General features: G+C 41.7%; 1 protein-coding gene across 1 annotated transcript in view; it reads right to left on the bottom strand.

The window, feature by feature from the left end:
* BCAR3 (BCAR3 adaptor protein, NSP family member) overlaps positions 1-24,227 on the bottom strand; it is a 177,140-nt gene that overhangs the window by 112,088 nt on the left and 40,825 nt on the right. Inside the window, exon 3 of the mRNA XM_036767866.1 lies at positions 22,376-22,415. Within this exon, the coding sequence (XP_036623761.1) occupies positions 22,376-22,415 (40 nt within the window). The remainder of the gene's footprint in view (positions 1-22,375; positions 22,416-24,227) is intronic.

The following is a 24,227-nucleotide window of genomic DNA, read 5'->3' as shown; positions in this document are numbered from 1 at the left end:
TCTGTTCCAATTAATAATAGCTTGCAGAATCTGACGACTGACTCTTCGATTTTAAGCCCCGTGATTTTTGCCCCTTAAATAAGTTTATCCCTTCACTGGACTTTATGACAGCAGAAGAGTAGAGTATCTTTGCAGTAATCCTGGCTCTTATCTTCCTCAGATTTGTCTTTTTATCCATGAAAGGCAACATGGCACAGTGAACAAAGAGCTAGCCTTGGAGTCATAAAAATCTGGGTGGAAGTTCTGACACATCAGTCAACAAGTATTTATTAAGTGTAACTGGCACATAGTATATGCCATTAGTATATATTTTATGTATACACACATATACATAGTATATACCATATAATACACACACACATACACATATATGCTATATAGTATATATTATAGCATGTGGTACAGGATATAGAGTATATGCCAGGCAGCTAGGTGACACAGTAGATAGCGCACCAAGCCTGGAGTCAGGAAGATTCATCTTCATGAGTTCAAATCCAGCCTCAGACACTTACTACCTATGTGACCCTGGGCAAGCCACTCAACCCTGTTTGCCTCAGTTTCGTCATCTGTAAAATAAGCTGGAGAAGGAAATGGTAAACCACTCCAATATCTTGGCCAAGAAAACCCCAAATGGGGTCACGAAGAGTCAGATACAACTGAAACGACTCAACCATAAAAATTACATACGCCAATAGTAAGCATTCCCCGTCCTCTAGAAGTTTACATTCTATGAAGGACATAGCATGTAAATAACTTGGTCCATACAAGATGTATGCAGGTTGGGTGATGAAAGGTAATCTGGGAGGAGAAAGTATTAGCAGCTGGGGGAGAGAGGGAAAGGCATCTTACAGATAATGTGACCTGAAGTCAGCCTTGAAGGAACTTGGGGAAACTGAGAAGATGGGGAGTGGGGAGAACATTCTAGACATGGGAGGCAGCAAGTACAAAAGTCAGAAATGGGAGGTTCACTGTCATGTTTCAGAACTGCAAGCAAGTCAGTGTTGCTTAATCATAGAGCAAGTGAAATCATGTGTAAGACTGGAAAGGTAGGAGGGGGACCAGGTTATAAAGAACTTTAAATGCCAAATAAGATCCTGTAGGTAACAGGGGGCTACTGGGTCTCACTGAGCAGGGTACTGATATGGTCAGAACTACACCTTAGAAAAAAGAGGATGGACTGCAGCGGGGAGAGACTTGAGGCACAGAGACTCACCGGAAGGTTATTGCAAGAGAAAAGAGGTGATGAGAGCCCGGCCAGGGCAGCAGCTGTGAGACAAGAAGATGGATATGTGGGATGAATTAAAGTGGAAGATTTGGGGATGACAACAAGGTTTCAAGCCTAGGTGGATGGGGCGCTGAGACAGTAATAAGGAATTTCAGAAGAAGGAAAGATTTGGGGTGATAATAACAAAGTTCTCTTTGGCCGTGTTGAGTTTGAGATGCCTAAATTCAGTTTGATATGTCAAAGAGGCAGTTGGTGATTCCTGATTGGAGCTCAGGAGAAACTGAGAACTGAAATCATGTGGCTAATGATATCACCCGTGTATCCCTGGGCAAATCATTTAATCTCTCAGTGTTTCAGGCATCTCTCTAAGACTTTGCAGAACAGGCGCCAACCTGCATTGTGATTGAGTTTCCTGAAAACCACAAGTTTAAATAAATATAAATGGGTGAATGGAGAGATAAAGGAATGAAATGCACGTATGTAACTAATACAGAAAGGATACAGCTTCTGACTAAACACAGAGTCAGGTGTATCTTTTGGAAGAGGAAAGAAAGAAAAGGATAGAGCCCAAGAGTGGGGAAGGGACCTTAGAAATTACCAAGCCCTTCCTTTGACAGATGAAGAAATGGAGACCCAGTGAGATGGTTCCCCAAATTCACACAGAGTTCAGATTTGAAACCACTTCCTTTGATTTCAAATCTGGTGCTCTTTCCACTGAAGAAGAGGGAGGACGAGGTCAAACCTTGCTCTTCTGTATTTACTGAGGTCTCACAATCTGCTAGTTGGTGAAAAGAAAAGGCGTCCAATCCAGACCCTCTCTTTTAAATGTGAATTCTCACTTTCTTCCTTTATCATTAAATAAAAAAAATGAATCATCCTTGCCTCTCTCAATAGTGGATAAAATGCAAAAACAATCATTAGGCAAGCTAAGCACAAAAAAAATCTACAGATTAAAAACCATGGCATGGGCCACTAGGTGGTGCCATAATGGATAGAATGCTAGGCCTGTAGTCAGGAAGATTCATCTTCCCTAGTTCAAATCTGGCCTCAGACACTTGCTGGCTGTGTGACTTAAGTCAACTTAACCCTGTTCGCTTCAGTTTAAAAAACAAACAAAAGTGAAAAACAAAAAAAGGCACAAAACAGATCAATTTAGGGGTGATTATATTGTGAAGATGTTTCATGCCAGGATTCTTTTAAATAGTGGAGGAGGAGACTCCTCTCTTCTCCCCATCACTTAAATTATTTACAAAAATGTGTTAGGCACACGACTAATGTGAAAATATGTTTAAATATGAATGTATATGTACAGTCTGTATCAGATTGCATGCCACCTAGGGGAGAGAGGCAAGGAGGAGGGGGGAGAAAATTTGGAACTCAAAAGCTTGTGGAACTGAATGTTGTAAACTAAAAATAAATAAACATATATTTTAAAATGTGCTAGGCAATACAATTTCTCCAGACCTGTTATGTAATATGAGGTACACTTGTAATATTAGCCTGTTTTTATTTTGACTGTTTCGCTGACATTCAAATATAAGACTTATTATTGTTTTGAAATGAATGCTAGGCAAAACCAGCAACCAAGGGTAAGCCAAAGACAGGGAATTATCTGTTCAGGTTCCTTCCCTTCCCCCAAGCTAGGCTCATCTAAGACACCAATCCCCTAACATTTTACTTGTTACTCTCTGCTTCCTTCTTCTCTCCTCCAGTATCTATCATTGACACACTCTCTCTCTCATGTAGCATAATGAGAGATGGAGCCTTGCATTGTGAAAAGCATCTTAGAATCGGGAGATTTCTGGGTTGAAATGCTGCCATTTAATAGGTACGTGACCATGGGCGAATTATTTAGCCTCCAGGCACTCTCATTTCCTTATTTAGAAACGCGGAAATAGTATTTTCACTACCTGCCTCACAGGGTTGGGATAGGGGATGAGGGAGGGGATGGGGAGGGGGGAAGGCCTTCGTAAAAAAAAAAAAAAATGCCCCACTACGACAATGTGAGGAGTAATTATTATTGTGACAACGTTGGTTAAAATCTCCCAGCAGCTCTTTACTACCCCCTACTCCTCCTTCCTCCAATAACTTTCTAAGGCAAGGCAGGAAATGACTCCTCCATCCCTCATACACATACATACGCTTAATAGCTAACTGTTAAATTTTGAATTTAGAGATGGACTATGATATGGAGGAAAAAGAGTTGGGCTTGAGAGCCTTAGGTCAGAATCCCAACCCTTAAACGCTTATTACCAGTTGGACCAGGAACAAGTCATAGAACTTCTCTGCCTCCCAGTGTTCTCATCTTTAAAATGGGACAATAATATAGTACTTAACTCAGTAAGGATCAAAAAACATCATGCGTGCACGCGCGCGCATGTGTGTGTGTGTGTGTGTGTGTGTGTGTGAAGCACTTTGCAATTAAGAGTGGCACAGTGGATAGAGTGCTGGTCCTGGAGTCAGGAAGACTCACTTTTGGAACAATGTTTTTAATTTGGGTGCGTGGCTCAGCATCCCTCTTAGATTTGTAAATCGCTTGATGGCAGGTACTAAGACCAGAGAGGAAGGAAGATCTATACACCCAAGGAGCTAATGTCAGGAGACCTGGATTCAAATTCTGCCTCTTACAAGTGATAGAACAATGGGACAGTCACATAACTGCTCCGAGTCTGTTTCCAAGGGAGGACAGGCCAGGCATCTTCAAGCAGCTGGACCCCCAGCTGTGAAATAGGAGTAAAAGTTGCCCCTACCTCCCCGGGTGGCTGTGGATCAAATGAGATAATATACATAAAGCACTTTGCAAACCTTAGAGGGACACACACATGTTAGCCATCATCATAGTCATCATTACGGAACTTAAGAAAGATGAGCAGAATTTGCAGAGTGCCAAGATTTATGCTCCATGTAAGGAAAACCTTTCTAAACCCTGAGGCTGTTTAAAAGTGGAATGCATCGTCTTGGTAGGCTGTGGGCTTCCCAGTCCCTAGGCTGAGGTCACGGAGCCTTTGGTTGGAGACAGTGTCCAGGAGATTGCATTTATATGCAGATCGGACTAGACAACGTCACAGGGTCCTTCTAATTCAGAAATTCTGCGACCTTTACATAGGCTTTGTACCTTCCTTTGTTTAATATTAATGATTGTCTATGAATATTCAGAACCACTGCAGTGCTGTTGCACTCAGTTAACACTAGAGGGCAGAGTTTAACAGATAACCGCAATCAAAGCCTTTTAAAAAAATCTGCTCAAAGCCAAAAAAAAAAAAGGCGTTAAGAAAAAAACATCCGAATCCAATGGCTAATTAAAAAAATTGAGGTAAAACGAGGCATTCACTGCTCTGCCCTGGGTCAGATTTGTTCCCGGACTGCATTTTTAAAAGCTGAGATCTTTCAAAACTGAGATAGGAAAGAAAGTAAAAACTGAGGCTATTTATTGGGTGGGGGCACTCTCTGATGAGTTCAGATAAGGACCATTGAATCCTATTCCTCTTAATAACAGTCGCTAGCATTTATGTAGCACTTTAAGGTTTGTAAAGGGCTTTCCATGTTATGTCATTTGATTTCTTAACAATCCAGTGGGGTAGGGGTTATTGTTATCCCCACTTTAGAAAGGTTAAACGTTTTGCCCCGGATTACACACACAATCGAGTATCTATTATCCAACATGTATTTTGTTCTCTCATGTAGCTTCGTCAGCATAGTGAGGGACGGATGCAGGCATCATGGAAGGCATCTTAGATGCTTAGCAAGATGCCACTCGATGTCTGAGGCAGGATTCAAATTCAGGTCTTTCTCACTCCAACTTCAACACTCTATTCTCTGCACCATGTAGCCACATGCCCACCCTCCCAGAGGACATTCAGGCCAACACAGAGGAGTGTGCATGAAGCAAATGACTCCAAAGGGTGACCCTCCCAGCCCAAAGCCAATTCTTAAACTTGCTATTTCGGCATCTTCTCCAATCCTTCGCTGCCTACAGGAAAGAGGAAATGGATCCCTCTGTCTTCTGGTGCCTGGGTTCAAGCACCAGACCACAGCCCAGATTCAATAATGGAGTGCTAACATAAACTCTCAAAGACAGGAAATTGGGCCCATGCCTATTCATGAACTCCAACAGCATCTTCCTATGCAAGTCTCCAGGGGGCACTATTAAATAGGCAGGGAGTTGGTCTCCAACTGTAGAAGGCAATAGGATAGAGTTTAAGAGGCCTGGGAACTATCCTTCTGGGAATCTCAAGAACCTTCTAGTTTAAAAACTTCATCTTACCTGTGTTAGCCTAGCCTATCTGGCCCGTAGTATTCCTAAGGCGCAAGCAGTAACCCAGCATGGAGATAACCACAAAAAGAGAGCAAGAAAAAATGACCATTCTAAGTTAGAGCTTTCTATCAATAGTAAAACTCATAGGTTCATAAAGTCCATTAGAGCTCCTTGAGTTTACAATTAGCTTACAGTTACATTAGACTGTAAGCTCCCTGAGGGGAGTGGCTATCTTTCTTTATATTTACTGCATCCCCGCCACTTAGCATAGTGCCTGGCACACAGTAGGTACTTAATAAATGTTTATCGACAAAGATAGACTTAGAGCTAAAAACAGACCCTAAAAGTCCTCTAGTCCAATGCTTTCATTTTACAAATGAGAAAACCAGGGCCCTTTGTAGGGGCAGGCGACTTGTTGTTCAAGGTCATAGGTATTAAGTGGCAGAGCTAGAAATCTGAAGGCAGGTCCAAATCCAGCACTCTTTCTCCCTTCCCCATTGTCTCCCTGGCTCTGATAGCCGTATCTCCATCAAGAAAATCAGAATGGTTTCCAAGTGTCCCACAACCCTGCGCTACAGTTGTGCTGCGTGTACTGTTCTGTGTGCAAGAAGGGAGGAAAGTGAATCTTGGGGCAATGTTGCAATGCTCATATCAGTTCATTAGACAGAAGGCAATGGGAGTAGTGGCTAGAGATCTGACCTCAGAGTCGGAGTCCTGGGTTCAATTTCTACCTCTTATACTTATTGGCCATGTGACCTTGGGCTCCTTGGGGCTCCAGACAGCAAAGAAGGAAAGGTGGCTGCCCATCAGTTTGGGGAGAGAATGTTTCATTCCTGGTACCAGTCCCCAGGTCTAGTTGAAAACACGCTTTGATGAAAACTTATTGTGTACTACGTGTGAGGTACTGTGTTAGGCATAGCTGAAAGAATTTAAAAGGCAGTGACTAATGGGCTTGCAATCCAAAAATCACAAGTCATTCTTACTTTAATTTTTTGTTGTTGAGTTCTATCAGTTGTGTCTGACTCTACCTGACCTTTTTGGGGGTTTACTTGTCAAATACACTGGAGTGGTTTACCATTTCCTTCTCCGGCTCATTTTACAGATGAGGAAACTGAGGCAAACAGGGTGAAGTGACTTGACCAGGGTGACACAGTTAGTAAGTACCTAAAGCTGGATTTGAACTCAGAAAGATGAGTCTTCCTGATTCCACATTGCACCACGTAGCTGCCCAATAACAGTGCTACGTCAATAACAAGTCTATTTTGTCAAAATCTTTTTAAGAGTTAGATGGCTTAGTGGATAGTGCACTGGACCTGGAGTCAGGAAGACGTGAGTTCAAAAGCTGTGTGAACCTGGGTAAGTCATTTAATCTCCATCTACCTCAGTTTCTGCATTTGCAAAATGGGGATAACAGTCTCTACCTCCCAGCTAGGGGTCAGTGCAGTGGATAGAGCACTGGGCCTGGAGTCAGGAAGACCTGAGTTCAAATCCAGCCTCCGATACTTACTAGCTCTGCAACCCTGGGCAAGTCACTTAACCCTGTCTACCTTAGCTTCCTCATCTGTAAAATAAGCTGGAGGAGGAAATGGCCAACCACTCTAGTATCTTTGCCAAGAAAACCCCAAATGGAGTCCACAAAGAGTCAGACACAACTAAAAAGACTTAACAACAACACAACCCTTCCGGGGTTGTTGTGAGGATCGAAGGAGAGAATTTGTACAAAGTGCTTTGCAAACTTTAAACTGATAAATAAACGGTATTATCACTCATGCTAGGTAAGCAAAAGATACTTCAAATATCCACACTTTTAATACACAAAAGGACATTAGCGTCAGGGTCAGAAGGCCTCAGAGTCCAGGCCCCAGTGCTTAAACCCTACAGGATGCTCCCCAAACCTAGCTGAGTCTCAGCTTCCTCCCCAGCACCTCCTACTTCCTTACCAGAATGTCCGTAAGGAGGAAATGCTCTCCAAAGCTGAACACACACATAAATGCAAACCACGAGTAACCTGCCTCCTCCTCTCAAACTCATCCGTCCATTTTAGATTAAAGCAGATTCTCTTTCACGCTGGCACAAGAGCCTGAAACAAGCCCTCGCCCCATCCCTACACCCCTGCACCAACTTGGTGGCTTTCTCTTCTCACTGAAAATTCTCAAAACTCACCCTCCCCAAAAGCCAAAGAATAATTTCCTCTTCCTAACAAAACCATAAGATCATCAAAGACAGGGTTTATTTACATTCTTTTATTTTGGTAAGACGGCAAGGTAGGTACAAGGGAAAGCATGCTGGATTGGATGTCAGAGGACATAGCTTCAAATCCTGCCCCAATTACTTATCTGCCTGACCTGGGGCAAGTCAACTTCTCCAGGCCACATCACTAAATTCAGTGGGTTCAACTGGATGAGCTGTAAGCCTCCTTCTAGTTCTAATCAAGTCTACGGTCTTGAGATCTCTTTTAATCTCAAGAGGGATATGAGAACATCATATTAGAAACACAGTCTCATAGATGTAGATCTAAAAGGGACCTCAAAGGCCATTTGGTTCAACCCCCTTGTTTGACAGATGATGCTCAAGATCAAATGACTTACCCAAGGTCACCGGTACTAAGAGTCAGAGGCAGGATTATGAACGCAGGTTTCCTTACTCCATTCAGCACCCTTTTAATTGTACCACACTCCCTACCTTGAACAACACTGAGTTTAGCCACTTTTAATTTGTTGAAAATTGGGGGTGGGGGTGGGACTAGAAAATATAATACACCTTTAATAAAACTCATGTCACCTTAGGATAGAAATTCAGAGAGAATAAGTAATAAGAAAGGTGGGACTTAGCTCTGTTTGTGGGTGCCTAATTATCATGAGTTAATTAACCCATTGAAAAATGAATTTTAAAGCAAGGTAGCCCATAACTAATCAGGAGAACAGAATTTCTTTATATGAATTTATATGAATGTAAGCAAACTTCTTTATAAGAATTTGCTTGTAGCATGTGAAACAGTAAGAAAGCAGTTTGTGGCTTATCACACAAAGGCAGATGCAAGCACCCAGGACAGGTAGGCCATGCAATCAGTGATGCTCAGCCCATGGCCAGAGGAAAATACAGCCTGCTAAGGGTGAGCACACTCCTCATGCGAGCAGAAAACCTGCCAGGTGAGCATGTTCTAGACAGGCAAGAGGTCTGGCTCCACTGATTCACCTCACTTCAAAGCCCAAAATAGCCTCCTGCTGAGCCGGCAGCATCTCTGACCTAAATTAACACTGTAGTTTTAATTCATTTATTTTTGGTAAAATATCTACATTTTCCCCAGGTCCCGAGGATCCAATTTCCATTTAATTAGATTCCCTTTCTTCTTCCTCCTCCCCTCTTTCTCTCTTTTGTCTTCCCACACCAGTTCAGCTAAATTCTTTTTTTTTTAATTATTTAATTTTTTTTTTTGTAGTAACAGAAACCCTCCCAAGAATAATTGCAGAGTGTTGTCGGGGCAGAGTGGGAGGGAGAGGGTGGCAGCTATATTTAGCGCCAATGAATGTGAGAGGCTGTTTCACATCCCAGGCTGGCACGGCTTGATCTTCTGGGTCCCATAGGGGGATGGGGCTGACTCTGTGGATGTGCAGACTCAGGCAAAAACCTGCCGAGGCAGCCAATAGACCCATTATTTGGTTCACATAACTTGTTAGAATCTTCCCGGAGCACACAACGAGCTATTGTTTTTTTAAGTCCCTTTCATGACTTTGTAAGCAGGCTAATTCAAAGCAGACTAGCCTGTTTTCCCTGCTGGAATAAAAGAATCTTCTCAAAGAGCTTTTTAACTGTGACCATGGATGCAGCCTTCAACGCAACACAAAGGAAAGAGCTGAAGTCATATAGAGCCGCTGCTTCTTAGTGCTTCTGTCTCCAATACGCCAGTGTATGTCCATCTTCTTGGAACTGGTCTTTGCATAATTATCTTCCTCTCCCCCCTCCCCCTTCCCCCCACTTTTAATCTGTTGGATGACCTCATGCATCAACATTCCACTGGAGGAAATGGCCTTGCTGAGATCGGAGCCCTGGAAAGTCTGTACTGCGTCTGTAAGACCAGCTTTGAAAAGGGGCCTTTTACCATCACAAAGAGGGAGTTTCTAAATCTCTCAATCTCTCAGTCTCCCTCTCTCTCTCTCTCTCTCTCTCTCTCTCTCTCTCTCTCTCTCTCGGCTCATGTGTTGTTAATCAGTCCTTATGGGAAAGGCGGTTCTGGTGGAACACAGACTACAGACCGCATTCCCGGTGTTTACCTGCAAAGCAATCTCGGAAAGGGCAAATGATTTTATTTAGTCTGACAAGTGGTTTTGGCAAGAAGCCATTGCACCCAAGGAGCTAAGGAGAGACAAGGTCCTGCATTCTGGGATGACATTTTCCCCACAGCTGTCTGGCTGTTGAGATACCAGGCCTTTGTGAAGCAAGCAGACACAGACGATGAAATGCTATTTTCTAATCTCAGCAAAATTGATAAAAATCACCACTAGGCTGCTATCCCTCCCCCCAGACTTTAAAAAAAAAAAAATCAAAACAAAACCAACCAAAACTCTACATTCTCTTTGTCCTTACTGAATCTGCTTTATTCAAAACCTTTTTTTTTTTTTAAATAATGGCCATTGGGTGGGGAGGTATTACTAAGAAAAGTAATGGAAGTTCTACATTTTTCCTCCAGGAAGTCTTGATTATTTCTGACACCAGAAAGGATGACTAATCTCCTCACTGAACGCTTTCTCATATGATAATGATTGCAACTGACTTATGTATAGAGGTTTCTTCATCTGTAAAATGAGGGAGTTGGCCTTTCACTCATCAAATGGGCCAGAAGAGTCGAATTCCATGTTGGTGGGATGGAGGGGAAAGAGGCATTCTGCTTACAATACTTTGTTGGTGGGAGAAAACATGGGCACAAGGTTTTGAGAGAGCAAAGTGGAAACCTAGGACAGGAGTCACAGAGATGATCATACTTCTGGACCCCAAAGGCCCACTACTGGAGCTGTATCCTAAGGATGTCATTAAAGGAGAGCGGAGAAGACAGGGAGAAGCCCTATCTGCATGGAAATATTCATAGGTGCCTCACTTGGAATAGTGATAAACTGGAAACAACCTCTATGCCCAACAGTTAAGGAATAATGGAATAAACCATGACAAATTAACGAAATGGAATAGTGTTGTTCCATTAAAAGAGATGAATAAGAATACAAAGAAATATGAAAAAAATAATGCAAAGATAGCAGAATTAGGACAGTGTGTCTAGAGATAAATAGTTTTAGCCAGTAACAACAGCAAAAGACAAAAAAACCTTTATAAATACACAAACAGAAGGGAGATAAGGGAAACAGACAAAATAAATTGGAAATGTTACATCATGTTTTTCTGTCACAAGTTCACTTTCTAAATAATTTAGGTTCCTGAATTCTATTGAAGTTTTAGTCCATATGCTATTTGTTTATGTTACTATTTATGATAAACTTATCACTCTATTTAAATAAAAATGAAATGAGGAAGTTCCACCGCATGAACTCAAAAAGTCCCTTACAGCTCTAACATTTTATGACACCATGAGTTGTCTTATGTCCATTACTCACAACCCATGCTTTACCAACCCATCAAGAAGTATTTATTAAGCATCTCCTGTGTTCCAGTAACATAGTAGTTCTAGGTGTTAAGGACACAAGAACAATGAATGAAACAATCCCTCCTCTAAATGAACTTATAGTCTAATAGAAATGGATAAGAAGTAGGTACAAAAATATGCAGCATAAAGTTAATAAATAGAAATATATACAAGATGCTTCCATCCTTCAAGGATCCATGATAAGTGCTCCAAAATCTGGATTTATAAACTATCCTTATGGCACCTGTGGTCTTGACCCATGAGTCATGAGACAAGAAATGAATGTAGACTCATCCTCAAATCTTCCCTGACAATACACCCAAAAGATCACTTAAGTAAACAGTGAAACCAAAGTGCTGGGCATCATCTGTGAACGAGACAGAATGACACTTACCCACCCTTGTACACAGGCAGCCGCACGTAAACAATGATATGCAGCTCTGATTGCTACCCTTCAAGAAAGGTATGTGATAAAAGCTAGAGAAGGCCCAACAATCATCAACTAAGAAGACCACGGAGAGGGGATGTGATGATGGATCAAAACAAATGGGATGCTTTAGTCTAGAAAGATGAAGGGTCAGGGATGAAAGGAAATATGTGGGAGATGACAGAAACTGACCAAATTACCAAGGGTAACAAATAGGACAAACACAGATTTATTGGCCAATTCCCAGCACAACTGAAGTAGGAGGCACTGTCTTGAAGCTCAAGAAAAAAAAATACAAAAAGGAAGTGCAACTTTAGATCTTAAATAGGAAATACTTAGAATGTTCTATCATAAGGGATTGGTAAAAGTGGCAAATAGGTTCAAGAAATAGGTTTATTGAAAAATAGGTTTATGAAAATAGGTTTATTGAAAATAGGTTTAATAAATTCACAGACAGTAAATTTAGTTGTGAGTGAATTGGGCTACGTCCTTAACCTTTTGAAAAGATAATAATTGATGCTTTAAGGTTAGCAACAAGCTTCAGGTAGAACCCTGAAACTCACGCACTGTAATGCTCTCTGATCCTCTGGGCCCTCCCTCTGACTGGATGGCTCCTCCCAGAACCTTCCTTTATGGAGAGTGCCCAGGCTGCCATGTCTCATTCCTCTTCAGGTTGCGCTCCAGATTTTCTCTCCTAGGCTCCCATCTCCAACTGAGTCCCTTTGGGTGCCCTTCTGTCTCAATCTTTCAGCTTCCTCTTGTGTGATGTCTTCCTCTATTAGACTGTAAGCTCCTCAAGGGCAGGGACTATCTTTTGACTCTTTGTTGTCTCCCCAGCACTTAGCAGAGTGCCTAGTGCTTACTAAATGTTTATTGATTGGTTAGCACATTTTAAGCACTTAATAAATGCTTGTTAACTGACTGCCTTAACCTATATTATGTCATTTGAGCCCCATAACAACCTTCAAGGAGGCTACTACAGGTATTACTATTTTCACTTTACAGATGAGGAAAGAGAGGTTAAGTAACTTGCCCATGGGCATACAGCTAGTGAGTGCTGGAGGCCAGATGTTAAGGTCAGGTCTCCCTTGACTCTAAGTCTAGAACATTGCCCCCCACCCCTCACCAATTTCTCTCTATACTGGTGACAGGATGGATAGCAACCATCACAACTCTTACAAAATGTCATAAGGTCATAGATTTAGAAGGGACCTTAGAAGTCACAGTCCAACCTCTCATTTTACAGATGAGGAAATGGAGGCCCAGAGCATTTAAGTGATTTACCCAAGTACACCTTTTCAAGAGCTAGTCAAACCCGCCTACCATTTGAAAGCAGGTCCTCTGACTCCAAAAAAACCAATGTTCAACATGTGGCAAGCTTGGTTCTACCATGAGATATAAAATACTCAGGCCAAACTATTGATATGAAGCAGTATGGCAATTCTTAGGCTCAGAGTTAACAAGAATCAGAAGTTCTGCATGTTATAATTTGAAGGGTTTCAAAGGACCACCTTCCCCCCACCCTTAAGAAAAAAAAGCATCTTCCTTAGGCTTCTGTAGGGCATTGAATAACATTTGGTATTCCCTATCTCTTTGGGGATAAGGAATTATGTTTGGACAAGGAGCTTTAAATGTTGTCTGGGAAGAGTTCTCAAAGTGTGGTCTAAGGACCCCACTGGTGACAGACTGAATGCAGAAGCAGTTATGAGAATCCAGCTGTCTTCTATTAAGCCAGATATTAAAAAAAGATTTGCAAAAATACATAAAACAATGCCACTTTTCATTATTTTTTGTTTTGAAAATATAGCTGTATTTTATAAAAATGTGTTATGTCAACTACAGTGAATCTATTATTCTTGTTTTTAAATGAATGTTTTAAAAAACTATCAGTTCTAATTTCTAATAAAGGTGAATGTCAATAGATATAATCTATATAAAAGATCTCTTTGGGGTCTTCAATAATTTTTAGGAGTGTAAAGGGTTCCAGAGACCAAAGAGCTTGAGAACTGATGTTTTCAACCACTCTTACCACTCTTGGGGGCAGCTAGGTGGCACAGTGGATAGGGAGCTGGGCCTGGAGTCAGGAAGACCTGATTTTAAATCTAGCCTCAGACACTTATCTCTGTCTCAATAATAATACCTACCTCCTAGGGTTGTTGAGGATCAACTGAGAGAATATTTATAAAGTACTTAGCACAGTGCCTGGCACATAGTAGGGCCTACAGAAATGTTTGTTAATAATAACAATAATATCTTACCTAACAAAATCTTGGCAGAAGACATCAGGCTGGAGATGGCCATCATGCAATGCTGTCAATGATTTTGGAAGCCCATCTCCCAGTGAGACCACATGGCTGTGAACGATGGAACAGCACAATCTCTGGAGAACTGAAATCTCAAGTGACTCAAAGATATGTGTAGGGCACAGCCCATTGCCAACCATGACGTGCACTCAAAAAAAGGCAGCATGAAAGATGTTATCGAGGCCAGGTGTTGCCAACCACATACTAAGAATAAGAGGCAACTGATGGACAGACAGCCAGCCCAAGGGATACAGCAGGATTACTTTCAGTGCCCTGGATGAAGCCACTACGGAGGTTCTTTGGAAGGATGCGAACAAGACTCTCCCTGCATAAGAAGGTGGAGAAAGGTTTGATCTCAAATCTGGTGGAAGGAGCTCAGGCACATAAAAAATGAAATCAAGATCCCTCCAAGTATCAAGTTAACACATTAGCACAAACAAGTTATCAGATCAGCTAACTCTGCATATAGTGAAGTCCAAAAAAGACTGGACACAGAAGAGATAAAGGTTTTTTTTGGTGGGGGGAAGGAGAAGGGTGGGGTACAGTGGGAAAGAGAAGCCAAGAAAATTCTGTAGGGAGTGATCAGCAAAGGCCCAAAAGACAAACATTCCCTTACTTCATCATTTTGCCAAGGGCTATTCCTTTAAAAGGCATTTCCTCCTGTTAAAAAAAAAATAAATCTTTTGGTTTCATCTACTAAGGTATGCGTTGTAAGCAGAGGAAAATACCAAGACCTCATGCCACTCACCCATAGTCACTAGTTACACACTGAATGGGGAGATGCAGTGACAAAGGCAAGAGGCATTTTGTTCTCCGAATCTAGAGGACAATAAGATTTTTTTTTTAATTTGCAGAGCAGTGAAAGGAATGCCATTATATTCAATTACAGAAACGTAACCCATGACCCAAATTACAATTTTTGGAAGAACAAACTTTAAAAACTGATAGATATCCATTTTGAGGGTTTTTTTTTTGAAGGGGGGGGGGGAGTCAAGGATGGGTGGAATGGACGAATGAAAAAGGAGAGGAATACCAAAAATGTCTCCCCCACCTTGCCAAAAAAAAGCAAGAGCCTAAAGAACAAAAGGCCAAGGAATTTAGATGACAAAACCCCCAACTCCACTAATAAAATCTAAATATCAAAATTCTACCACGATGTCCGAAAATGCCAGCTGGAGGCAACAGCCCTGAGAGGAATGCCTGGCAGAAAACACTGACAAGAATTCCAAACAGCTTTGGGACTTCCCGCTAATCACGTGGTTCTCCTTTATCCTAAACTCAGAAGAATCAGTGGTGGTTAAGCAACTGGGGAGCCTTGTCTTTTCAGGCCATATTAATAAGGCTTCAACACAAACCGCACAGCAGGTAGGAAGGAAGACAGAGAATACAAATTGGATTGAATTCAATTCTGTATTCATTCTCCACCAAGCTGTATACCTTCCCAAACTGCTTTTCCACCCTCCCCTCTGTGACCCCCACGTCCCATCCACCTCTGTAGAAACTGGGGGTTAGCAGGCCCGGTTTTGTCTCTTCCAGTACGCCAGAATGATTCATGAGAAAGTGTCAGACGGGCTTGGTCTCACACCACTCCTCCTTTTGGTATCTTGTGGAAACTATACTAAAAAAGGGATAGGAAAAAATAAACTATGACCTCATCACCATGGAGGATGGCATGCTTTTATAAAAGGGTCTGGGGTTCATGGCAGAGAACCTGAAACACACTGACCAGCTCTCTTCCTTTTAAGAGGATTAGAATCACCAGAGTGCAAGCTGGGGCCATTTCGACCACTGCCCGGCTTTGACATGAAACAATCCAATTACTTTTCACAATTTTCTCCTCTTGTAGGGGCAGGCAAAGAGGAGGAGTGTGGTGGACATTCGGACTAGAATCATAGCAGAAAAATCACACCAGTTTGAAAAAGAAATGCCCTTAGAAATCATCATTCAGTAAGCATTTATTAAGCATTACTATGTGCCAAGCACTAGGCTAAGTGCTGGAACACCTAAAATCTACTTATTTCTTTTTATAAAGAGGTATGATTTTATTATGCAGAACCTCACAACTCATTAAGCAAAGATTTTTACTCTGGCATCCACAGATAGATTTCAGATTGTACAACTGATTTCATGGACAGTTTCCAACAACTTGAATGTGAAAAAAAATTACACCCTAATTTTCAATAGCCTCTTACCGAAATTTAGTATTTTCTGTTATTGTGAATTTAAAAAAAATTATTCTGAGATCATAGGCTTCACCAGATTGCCAGAGGGATCTAAGACACAAACAGGGTTAAAAATCCCTGAATTATAGAAAACATTTTTAACAAGCAAGTGGTTCAAAGTTCAATCATAGACCGCCAACCCTACATAAAGAACAAAGCAAAAAAGTTAAATATACTCAAAGAATAGGGAAAAAGTAAACCTCATTTAAACTGGAAGATTAGAAGGGGAGGAAGAGACTAGGTTGTGAAGAGCTTTAAAAGCCAAAGGATTTAATATTTGATCTTGGAGATAATAGGGAGCCATGGGAGTTTATGGAATAGGGGAGTAACACCTTGATACTTTTCTCCTGCAAACAAAGCTATCTCAGAGAAAGGGGAGAAAATCTAAAGTCCAGTCTTACCTAGCTAGCATTAACCAACAACAGTAAAGAGTTGCCCAATAAAACTTATCTTCTACAGAAATAACTGTATATAATAGACATATATTTTATAGAAATTTGACGATGCTCTCGCTACTCCAGTGACTACAAGATTGGGAGAATTTGCTTCAGTCTGAAGCACAGCAGGTCCTAAGAGGTATTTGAGACAGTGTAGCACCATAGATAGGAAGCCAGGAAGATTTGAGTTCAGCTCTCGCCTCCAACATATACTAGCTGTGTGACCTAGAACATCTCAATCTCTCAGCGATCTGAGCAAGTTTCTAGTCAAGTCAACAAACATTTATTAAGTGCTGATTATGTGCCAAGTACTGTGCTAACGGATACAAAGAATAGAAAGCAAAGGCACTACCCTCGTGAGGCTTACATTCTAATGGGGGAAGCAACATGTGTAAAAACCCTGATGTACTTAACAAGACACAGACTGGGCAAATGGGAAGTAATATCAGTCAGTCAGTCAATGAACATTTAGTAAGCACCTACCATGTGCCTGGCACCATGCAAACCCCTAAGAGACAGCACTACCAGTGTGTGTGGGCGGGGGAGGGGTGGAGAAGAGTGGGGGAGAAAGAGTTTAGGGAAAGGTCAGGAAAAGCCTCTTGCCTAAAGTAGGATTTAAGCTGAGTCCTGAAGGAAGCCAGGAAGGCCAGGAGGCAAAGAAACAGAGGGAGAACATTCCAGGCATGGTATAGCCAGTAAGGACACTGGGAAAGGAGGAGGACAGAGTGCCAGGCATGGAATCATGAAGACTCCCCTTCCTGAGTTCAAATCCAGCCTCAGACACTTACTAGCTGCATGACCCTGGGCAAGTCACTTAACCCTGTTTGTCTCAGTTTCCTCATCTGTAAAATGAACTGGAGAAGGAGATACAAACCATTCCAGTACCTTTGCCAAGAAAACTCCGAATGGGGTCATATAGAGTAGGACATAACTGAAAAATAATAAAAAAAAAATAACAAAGAGGCCAGTGACTCTAAATCAGAATGTCTGAAAGGCAGTAATGTCTAATAAGACTAAAAAGGTAGGAAGGAGCCAGGTTGTGAATGTCTTTAAAAGCCAGACAGAGAGTTTCGGATTTGATTCTGGAGGTAACAAGGAGCCCATCGGAATTTGTGGAATAGAGGGGTGATGTGGTCACACTTTAAGAAGATCATTCTGGCAGCTGAGTGGAGGATGGCCAGGAGTGGGGACGCTAACTAAAGAGAGCTACTGTGATAGTTCAGGCACAAGGCAATAAGAACCTACACAAAGGTGGGAGCTATGGCAGGAGAGAGGAGAATGTGTATGAGAGATATTGCAACAGTAGATTCAATAGGACTCTGACAACAGATTGGATCTGTAGAATAAGTTCAAGGAAGGAGCTGAGGATGACCATTCTGGAGAGCGATTTGGAACAAGGCCCAAAGGGCTATCAAACTGTGCATACCCTTTGATTCAGCAAGACCACTGCTAGGTCTACATCCCAAAGAGATTAAAAAGAGAGGGGTGGGGGTGAGAGGAAGAACCCATTTGTACAAAAACATTTATAGCAGCTCTTTTTGTGGCAGCTAAGAAATGGAAATTGAAGGGATGCCCATCAATTGGAGAATGGTTAAAGAAGCTTTGCTATATGCTTGTAATGGAATATTATTGTGCAATAAGAAATGATGAGCAGGGGGGCAGCTAAGTGGCACAGTGAGTAGAGCACCCGACCCTAGAGTCAGGAGGACATGAGTTCAAATCCGGCCTCAGACACTTAACACTTACTAGCTGTGTGACCTTGGGCAAGTCACTTAACCCCAATCGCCTTGCCTTCCCCCCTCCCCCCACCCAAAAAAGAAAAAGAAATGATGAGCAGGATGATTTCAGAAAAAACCTGGAAAGACTTACATGAACTGATACAAAGTGAAGTGAGCAGAACCAGGGAACAGTGCACACAGTAACAGCAACATTGTACAATCTCAGCAATATCTTACAGATCTATTCTCAGCAATACAAAGGACACATGATGAAAAGTGCTATAGGAAGAACTGATGCTGTCAGTTCTTTCTCTCTCTCCCTTCCTTTTTTTCCTTTTTTCTTTGTTTCTTTTTGAGCTTTCTTGCACAAAATGACAAATATGGAAATGTTTTACATGACTGCATATGTTTAACCTCTATCAGACTGCTTACCATCTCAGGGAGGGGTAGGACAGGGAGGAAGTGAGGCATAGAACTTGGAACTCAAACCTTTAAAAAATGTTAAAATAGTTTTTACATGTAATTAGAGGGAAGAATGAAATGTTTTATAAAAAAGAAGAAGGGGTCAAAAAGGTAGAAGGAGAATCAGGAGAGAGTAACGTCGTAAAAACCTAGAGAGAAGACAGTAACCAGGAAAACAGGGTGATCGACAGTGTCAAAGGCTACAAAAGTCAACGCATATGAGGACTGAGAAAAAGCCATCAGACTTGGTAAATAAGAGATCATTAGAAACTTTGTGGGGAGCTGTTTCCATTAAGTGATGAGGGTAGAAGCCAGAGGACAGAAAGTACAGAAGAGAATGAGAGGAGTGGAGGCAGAGACACCCATTGTAGTTGTCTTTCTTAAAGAGCTTTAGCCAGGAAAGGGAGGAGAGATATAGTATGGAGAGCTTAGTGGAGACAGGGAGGGTTTTTTGAGGATGGAGAGACGCAAACATGTTCGTAATCATCAGGGAAGTAGCCAGCAGACCTGGAGAGGCTGAAGATTACCGAGAGGGTGGGGATGCTAGAGGCAGCAAGAACATGGGCTAGGATGAGGTCACGGGGACACACAGAGCGGTGTGTCTTGGCAAAGGGAAGAGTTAGTTCTTTATCTGAGACAGAGGGGATAGCAGCAGAAGCCTTCTAAATGATGAGAAGGGAAAGAGGGAACTTCCCTTTTCAGAGAAGGACAAATTTGAACTCAGGTCTTCCTGACTCCAGGTCCAGCACTCTAGATACTACACCACCTATCTGCCTCCAAACACAAGGCATGTCAAAAATATAAAAATTTAATAAAACCCCTTAAAATGTAGCCATTCTGCATTTGCTTCCTAGAATGGTGACTTTGGCTTTGCCAGTAAAGCCCTTAAGTGGTGTGTATTGAACAAAGAATATATGCTCTCTGGAATGACCTAGGTGATATTTAGACCCTGCAGGGCACTGTTAAGAGGCCCAAATGACCAAACTTGGCCATTCTTCCCAGGACATGTCCTCATTTCCCCTGGATAGTGTCACCCTCTTTTCAGGGATGGCATCCTCCCTCTCAGCAGGGGCAGCCAGCTGGCCCCTTCTGCCAAGTCCATTCATGGCCCTCCAAGCCCCAGCAAGGATCAATGACTGAATGATGGCCAGCCTGAAGAGTGATCTGAATGACACAGGGCCCCACTCAGAGCTCTGAGTAAAGCATCCTTCTGTAAACTCATAGCTCCAAAGCAAAGGCTTTAACAAAACCCTTCAGACACCAACAAGACCACCCTCCATCAATCCACAAGCCATGGCTTTTGCCCTATAATAACTGCATTAGACAAAGTGCAAAAAATGAAAAAAAATTTTAAAACTTACACAACTGCAATAAGCATCTCAATGTTTTGGGGAGGGGAGGGAATGTGGTATAGTAGAAGGAGCATTGGCAATCTGAGGCCATGAGTTCAAATCTCTGGGGCTTACCTGCATGACCTTAGGCAAATCACAACCTCCCTGGGTCTCTAGTCCCTTATGAAAGAATTGTATTAGATGGCTTCTGAAGGCCCTTCAAGCCCCAAATCTACAACCCCATGTGCCATTTCAACGAGAGGATACCACAAAGTGTCTCAGTCCAAGAGGATATTCTAGACGGTGAGATGCTGCAGCAGATAGAATCCTGGGCTTGGTGTCAGGAAGACCAGGGCTCAGATCCAACCTCAGACATTAACTAGCTGTGTGACCCAGCACAAGGTACTTAATTTTTGTCTGCCTCAGTTTCTCAAATGCAAAATGAGAATAACACCCAACTTACAGGGTTTCTGTGAGAACCAAATGAATTCACACAACTCAAGCATTCTGCAAACCTTAAAGTGCCATATAAATGCCTGTTGTTGAGACATTTCAGTTGTGGATGACTCTTCATGACCCCATTTGGGGTCTTCTTGGCAGAGATACTTGAGTTGCTTGCCATTTCCTTCTCCAGATCATTTTAGAGATGAAGAAACAAAAGTAAGCAGGGTTAAGTGACTTAACTCAGGTCTTCTCTTCCTGAGTTCAAATCTAGCCTCAGACACTTACTAACTTCGTGATCTTGGGCAAGTCACTTAAGCTTTGTTTACCTCAGTTTCCTCATCTGTAAAAATGAGCTGGAGAAGGAAACGGCCAACCACTCTAGTATCTCTGCCAAGAAAATCCAAAAAGGAGTCATGAAGATTCACACACAACTAAAAACAACAAAATTTCCTGATTCCAGGCGAGGCACTCTATCCACTATGCTACCTAGTTGCCCATTTAAATGCTAGCTAGACAGAACATATTCCAAATAATCACAAAATGGCAGATTTAGAGCTAGAAGTTACCAGAATCCACCTAGTGTGATTCATCTTATTTTAAAAATGATGAAACTGAAGACTAGAGATATTATGTGATTTGCCCAAGGTGGCACAAGTAGCAGGCATCAAAGGTAGCATTTGAAACAAGATCCTTTAACTCCAGGCACAAGTGTTCTTCCCACTTAATCATGCCTCCATGTACCCTAAGGGGAGTGGCACACAAATACATGTGGAAGACAAGAACAAATCAAATCCACAGTAGAACCAATAAACTAACACAAGCGACTTTCCATCATCCACATTAAGGGAAGGAGATACTTCCTAGCCTTTCCCCAGTTATTCACTAATAGAAGAGCTGCAGGAGAAGGGAAGGGGGAACTGCGTGGGAGGGCGGGAAAACAATGAAAAGAAAATACAATGGGTCTAGATCTCAAAATAAGATACACATGATTACAAAGGAAACCAACCATAACGAAATACTTTCAGTAGATGATCAGACTGGGATCATACGAAGTCTACAAGAAGGTCTTAGTAACTACAGTAATTGTGAAGTAGTAATAAGTGAAAACAATATTTCTGGCAGTAACAATAATAGGAGAGGAAAATAGATATGATTTCTATTGGTGACAAAATCACAAGTACTGTTAATACTCCTGTGGTTCATTGCCTTCCTTCGTAATGGAAGGAAATGCTAAACATACGTTAGAGGTCAGTGAAGGTGACATGTAGTTTTTTCCCATCAGTTCAAAGCCCCCTCCTTGAAATCAATCCATAGACACTGGTCTAAATAATCCACAATTGGAATAATTTGTCCTTAAGTAATTCAAACATGTAATGACATCAATTCTAAGGGAAATAAATATCTTTAATTCTGCTTACTTCAGTAGCCACCTGTGTGTGGGTAAAAATAAGTGGAATACGTAGAATTATAAACAGCTTGATTATGTAAATTACAGTTTCCTACATCCTAGGAGGTGACAAGCCTTAGTAATGGCAGACCTCAAAAAAGAAAAAGGGTAGAAATGATCTTTCTGATGATAGGGACAGCAGTACCCACACAACAAATGTCAACCCCACCAGGGAGAAACTCATCACTCATCCCCACCTCAAAACAAGAGACTCAGCAACTCTGAAAGGACAGCCATGCAGCAGAACAGGAGAGAGCCCAGGCAATTCTCCTGAGTCCCAAGGTGCCATATGGGACTGGGAGAGGTCATGACCCATTACTATAATAGATTTAAATTGCTATAATAGATGTGAATGGCAGAACCAGCTTACTCTTCATCACCTGACTGGAGCAGTAGTTAGTAACAGTCACTTGGAAATGGAAACCCTGTGAATCATGCCACACGCATGATTTGGGTTATGACCACCATGACATACCTTCACATATTCCATCACTGGGTCCAGGAGATGCGGATCCCTGCAGAGGGAAAACATAGATGAGTATAATGCTTTCTCTTAATGAGGAAAATGTCAAGATTATTTTACACTTCTTGATTCACATTATAAATAGGCTGCAAATCTACATCCAAGGAAAGTCACACAAACAATCAAGCCTTCAGTAGAATTGGTCAATATATTTCCTGTCAAAAACAAATAAAAAGCATTGATACCTCTGCAGTTAAATGAGAACTATCAGCTGCTTTTAAGCATAAAAAAAAATCTGAAGAACTCGAGCCAACACATTCTGAAAAAAGTGTAGAATGCTAATTTGTCCCCAGCTCGACCTCCAAGTGTTTGTACACGTGGGATTGACTAAATTTCTCAACCTACCCTCAATTTTCTGATGTCTAAAATGTAAATAATAGCATCTCATCTTTACTTCTTTCATAATGAGATGTAATGATCATTCATCTAAAATTTTTACGTAATGAGGACTGGGCTGGGCTTGAGGTCAGGGAAGATTGAATTATTAAAATTAATTCTCTTAATTCTTCACTTCTCTTTTCATGGACAGAAACAGCTGGAAATTGACCTCTCTCCAAATACAGTAAAAAATTGCCAATAATTAAATTACCAAGGGAACATCCAAATGATTTTAAAGTAATGAAAAGTGTGCCTTGTTAATGAGGTATAACTCAAGTAAGGAGATAGGCAAAACTCGGAATAATTAAATGGACCTTAAAAAGGAGAACTGGCAACGTAATGATCTTAATGGAAGGAACAAAAGAGCAGGGCTTCCATTTCATTCTATGAAAAGGTTCTTCGGTTTGCCTTTGGTATTGGCTTCGCTGTTTACTGTATGTTAGTTTTTTTTTTTTTTACCGTGATTGCCAACTCGTATTTTTGGATTTCTGCCCTACCCCCAATTAAACCACCTATTTTTAATGGTACTTCCCTTTTCCTGAGTAGACCAGAAGCTTCCTTGAGCTGTGGGAAGACAGAAAATTGCCAGAGAAAGCATTTTCCACTTTTGTGTGCGCAGATGGCTTGCAGTCCCAGAGGCCAGGGTCAACAACCTCTGTGGTCACAAAAGTCATTAGCAACCTGTAGGTGTTCCTAGCAGGGCATTTGGTGCGAAAGAATCAGTCATTCCAAGTCCAGCCCCCAAACCACATACCACACAAATCCTTCCATAGGATGAGTACCTACTAGTATTCCCTACCCCAAAGTAGGAAAACTCAAAAGGCAAGGAAGCTCTCCCTAAGATTTGATGGGTCAAGAGGGTGGACAGCTTCCTGGTGACCTCAGGGCATGTTGAGGTGATTCCTGGTCACCTGGATCCATAAATGTAAAGTCTGAGTCCTTCAAACTTGGCAGGATATTCCGACCTCCCCCACCCCACCTCCATACCCTGCCCTGGACTAAAAGGAAGGGGGCCACATAATAGCAGTGATAACCGTTACCATTTACATAGTGCTTTAAGATTTGTAAATCACTTTACAAATATTGTCTCATTTGATATTCACAACAGCCCTGGGAAGTGATGATGGTGATGATGGTGATGATGATGACAATAATAGCTTACCTTTATGTAGCGCTATGGACCAGGTACCGTGTGAATAACTTTACAAATATTATCTCATTTGATCCTTACAACAACCCTGGGAGGTAGGCACTATCATCACCCCCATTTTACAGATAAGGAAACTGAGGCAGACGTTAAGTGACTTGACCAAGGTCAAACAGTTAATCCTTGTCTGAGGCAAGATTTGAATTCAGGTCCTCTCGACTCTAGGCCTGGTGCTCTATCCAGAAGTAGATCCTGTTATTATTTCCATTCCGAGACTGA

Source organism: Trichosurus vulpecula, chromosome 7 (genome assembly GCF_011100635.1).
Source record: "Trichosurus vulpecula isolate mTriVul1 chromosome 7, mTriVul1.pri, whole genome shotgun sequence".
Lineage (NCBI taxonomy): Eukaryota > Metazoa > Chordata > Mammalia > Diprotodontia > Phalangeridae > Trichosurus > Trichosurus vulpecula.
The sequence above is the reverse complement of the archived record's forward strand: the minus strand, read 5'-3'. Positions and strand labels throughout refer to the sequence as shown.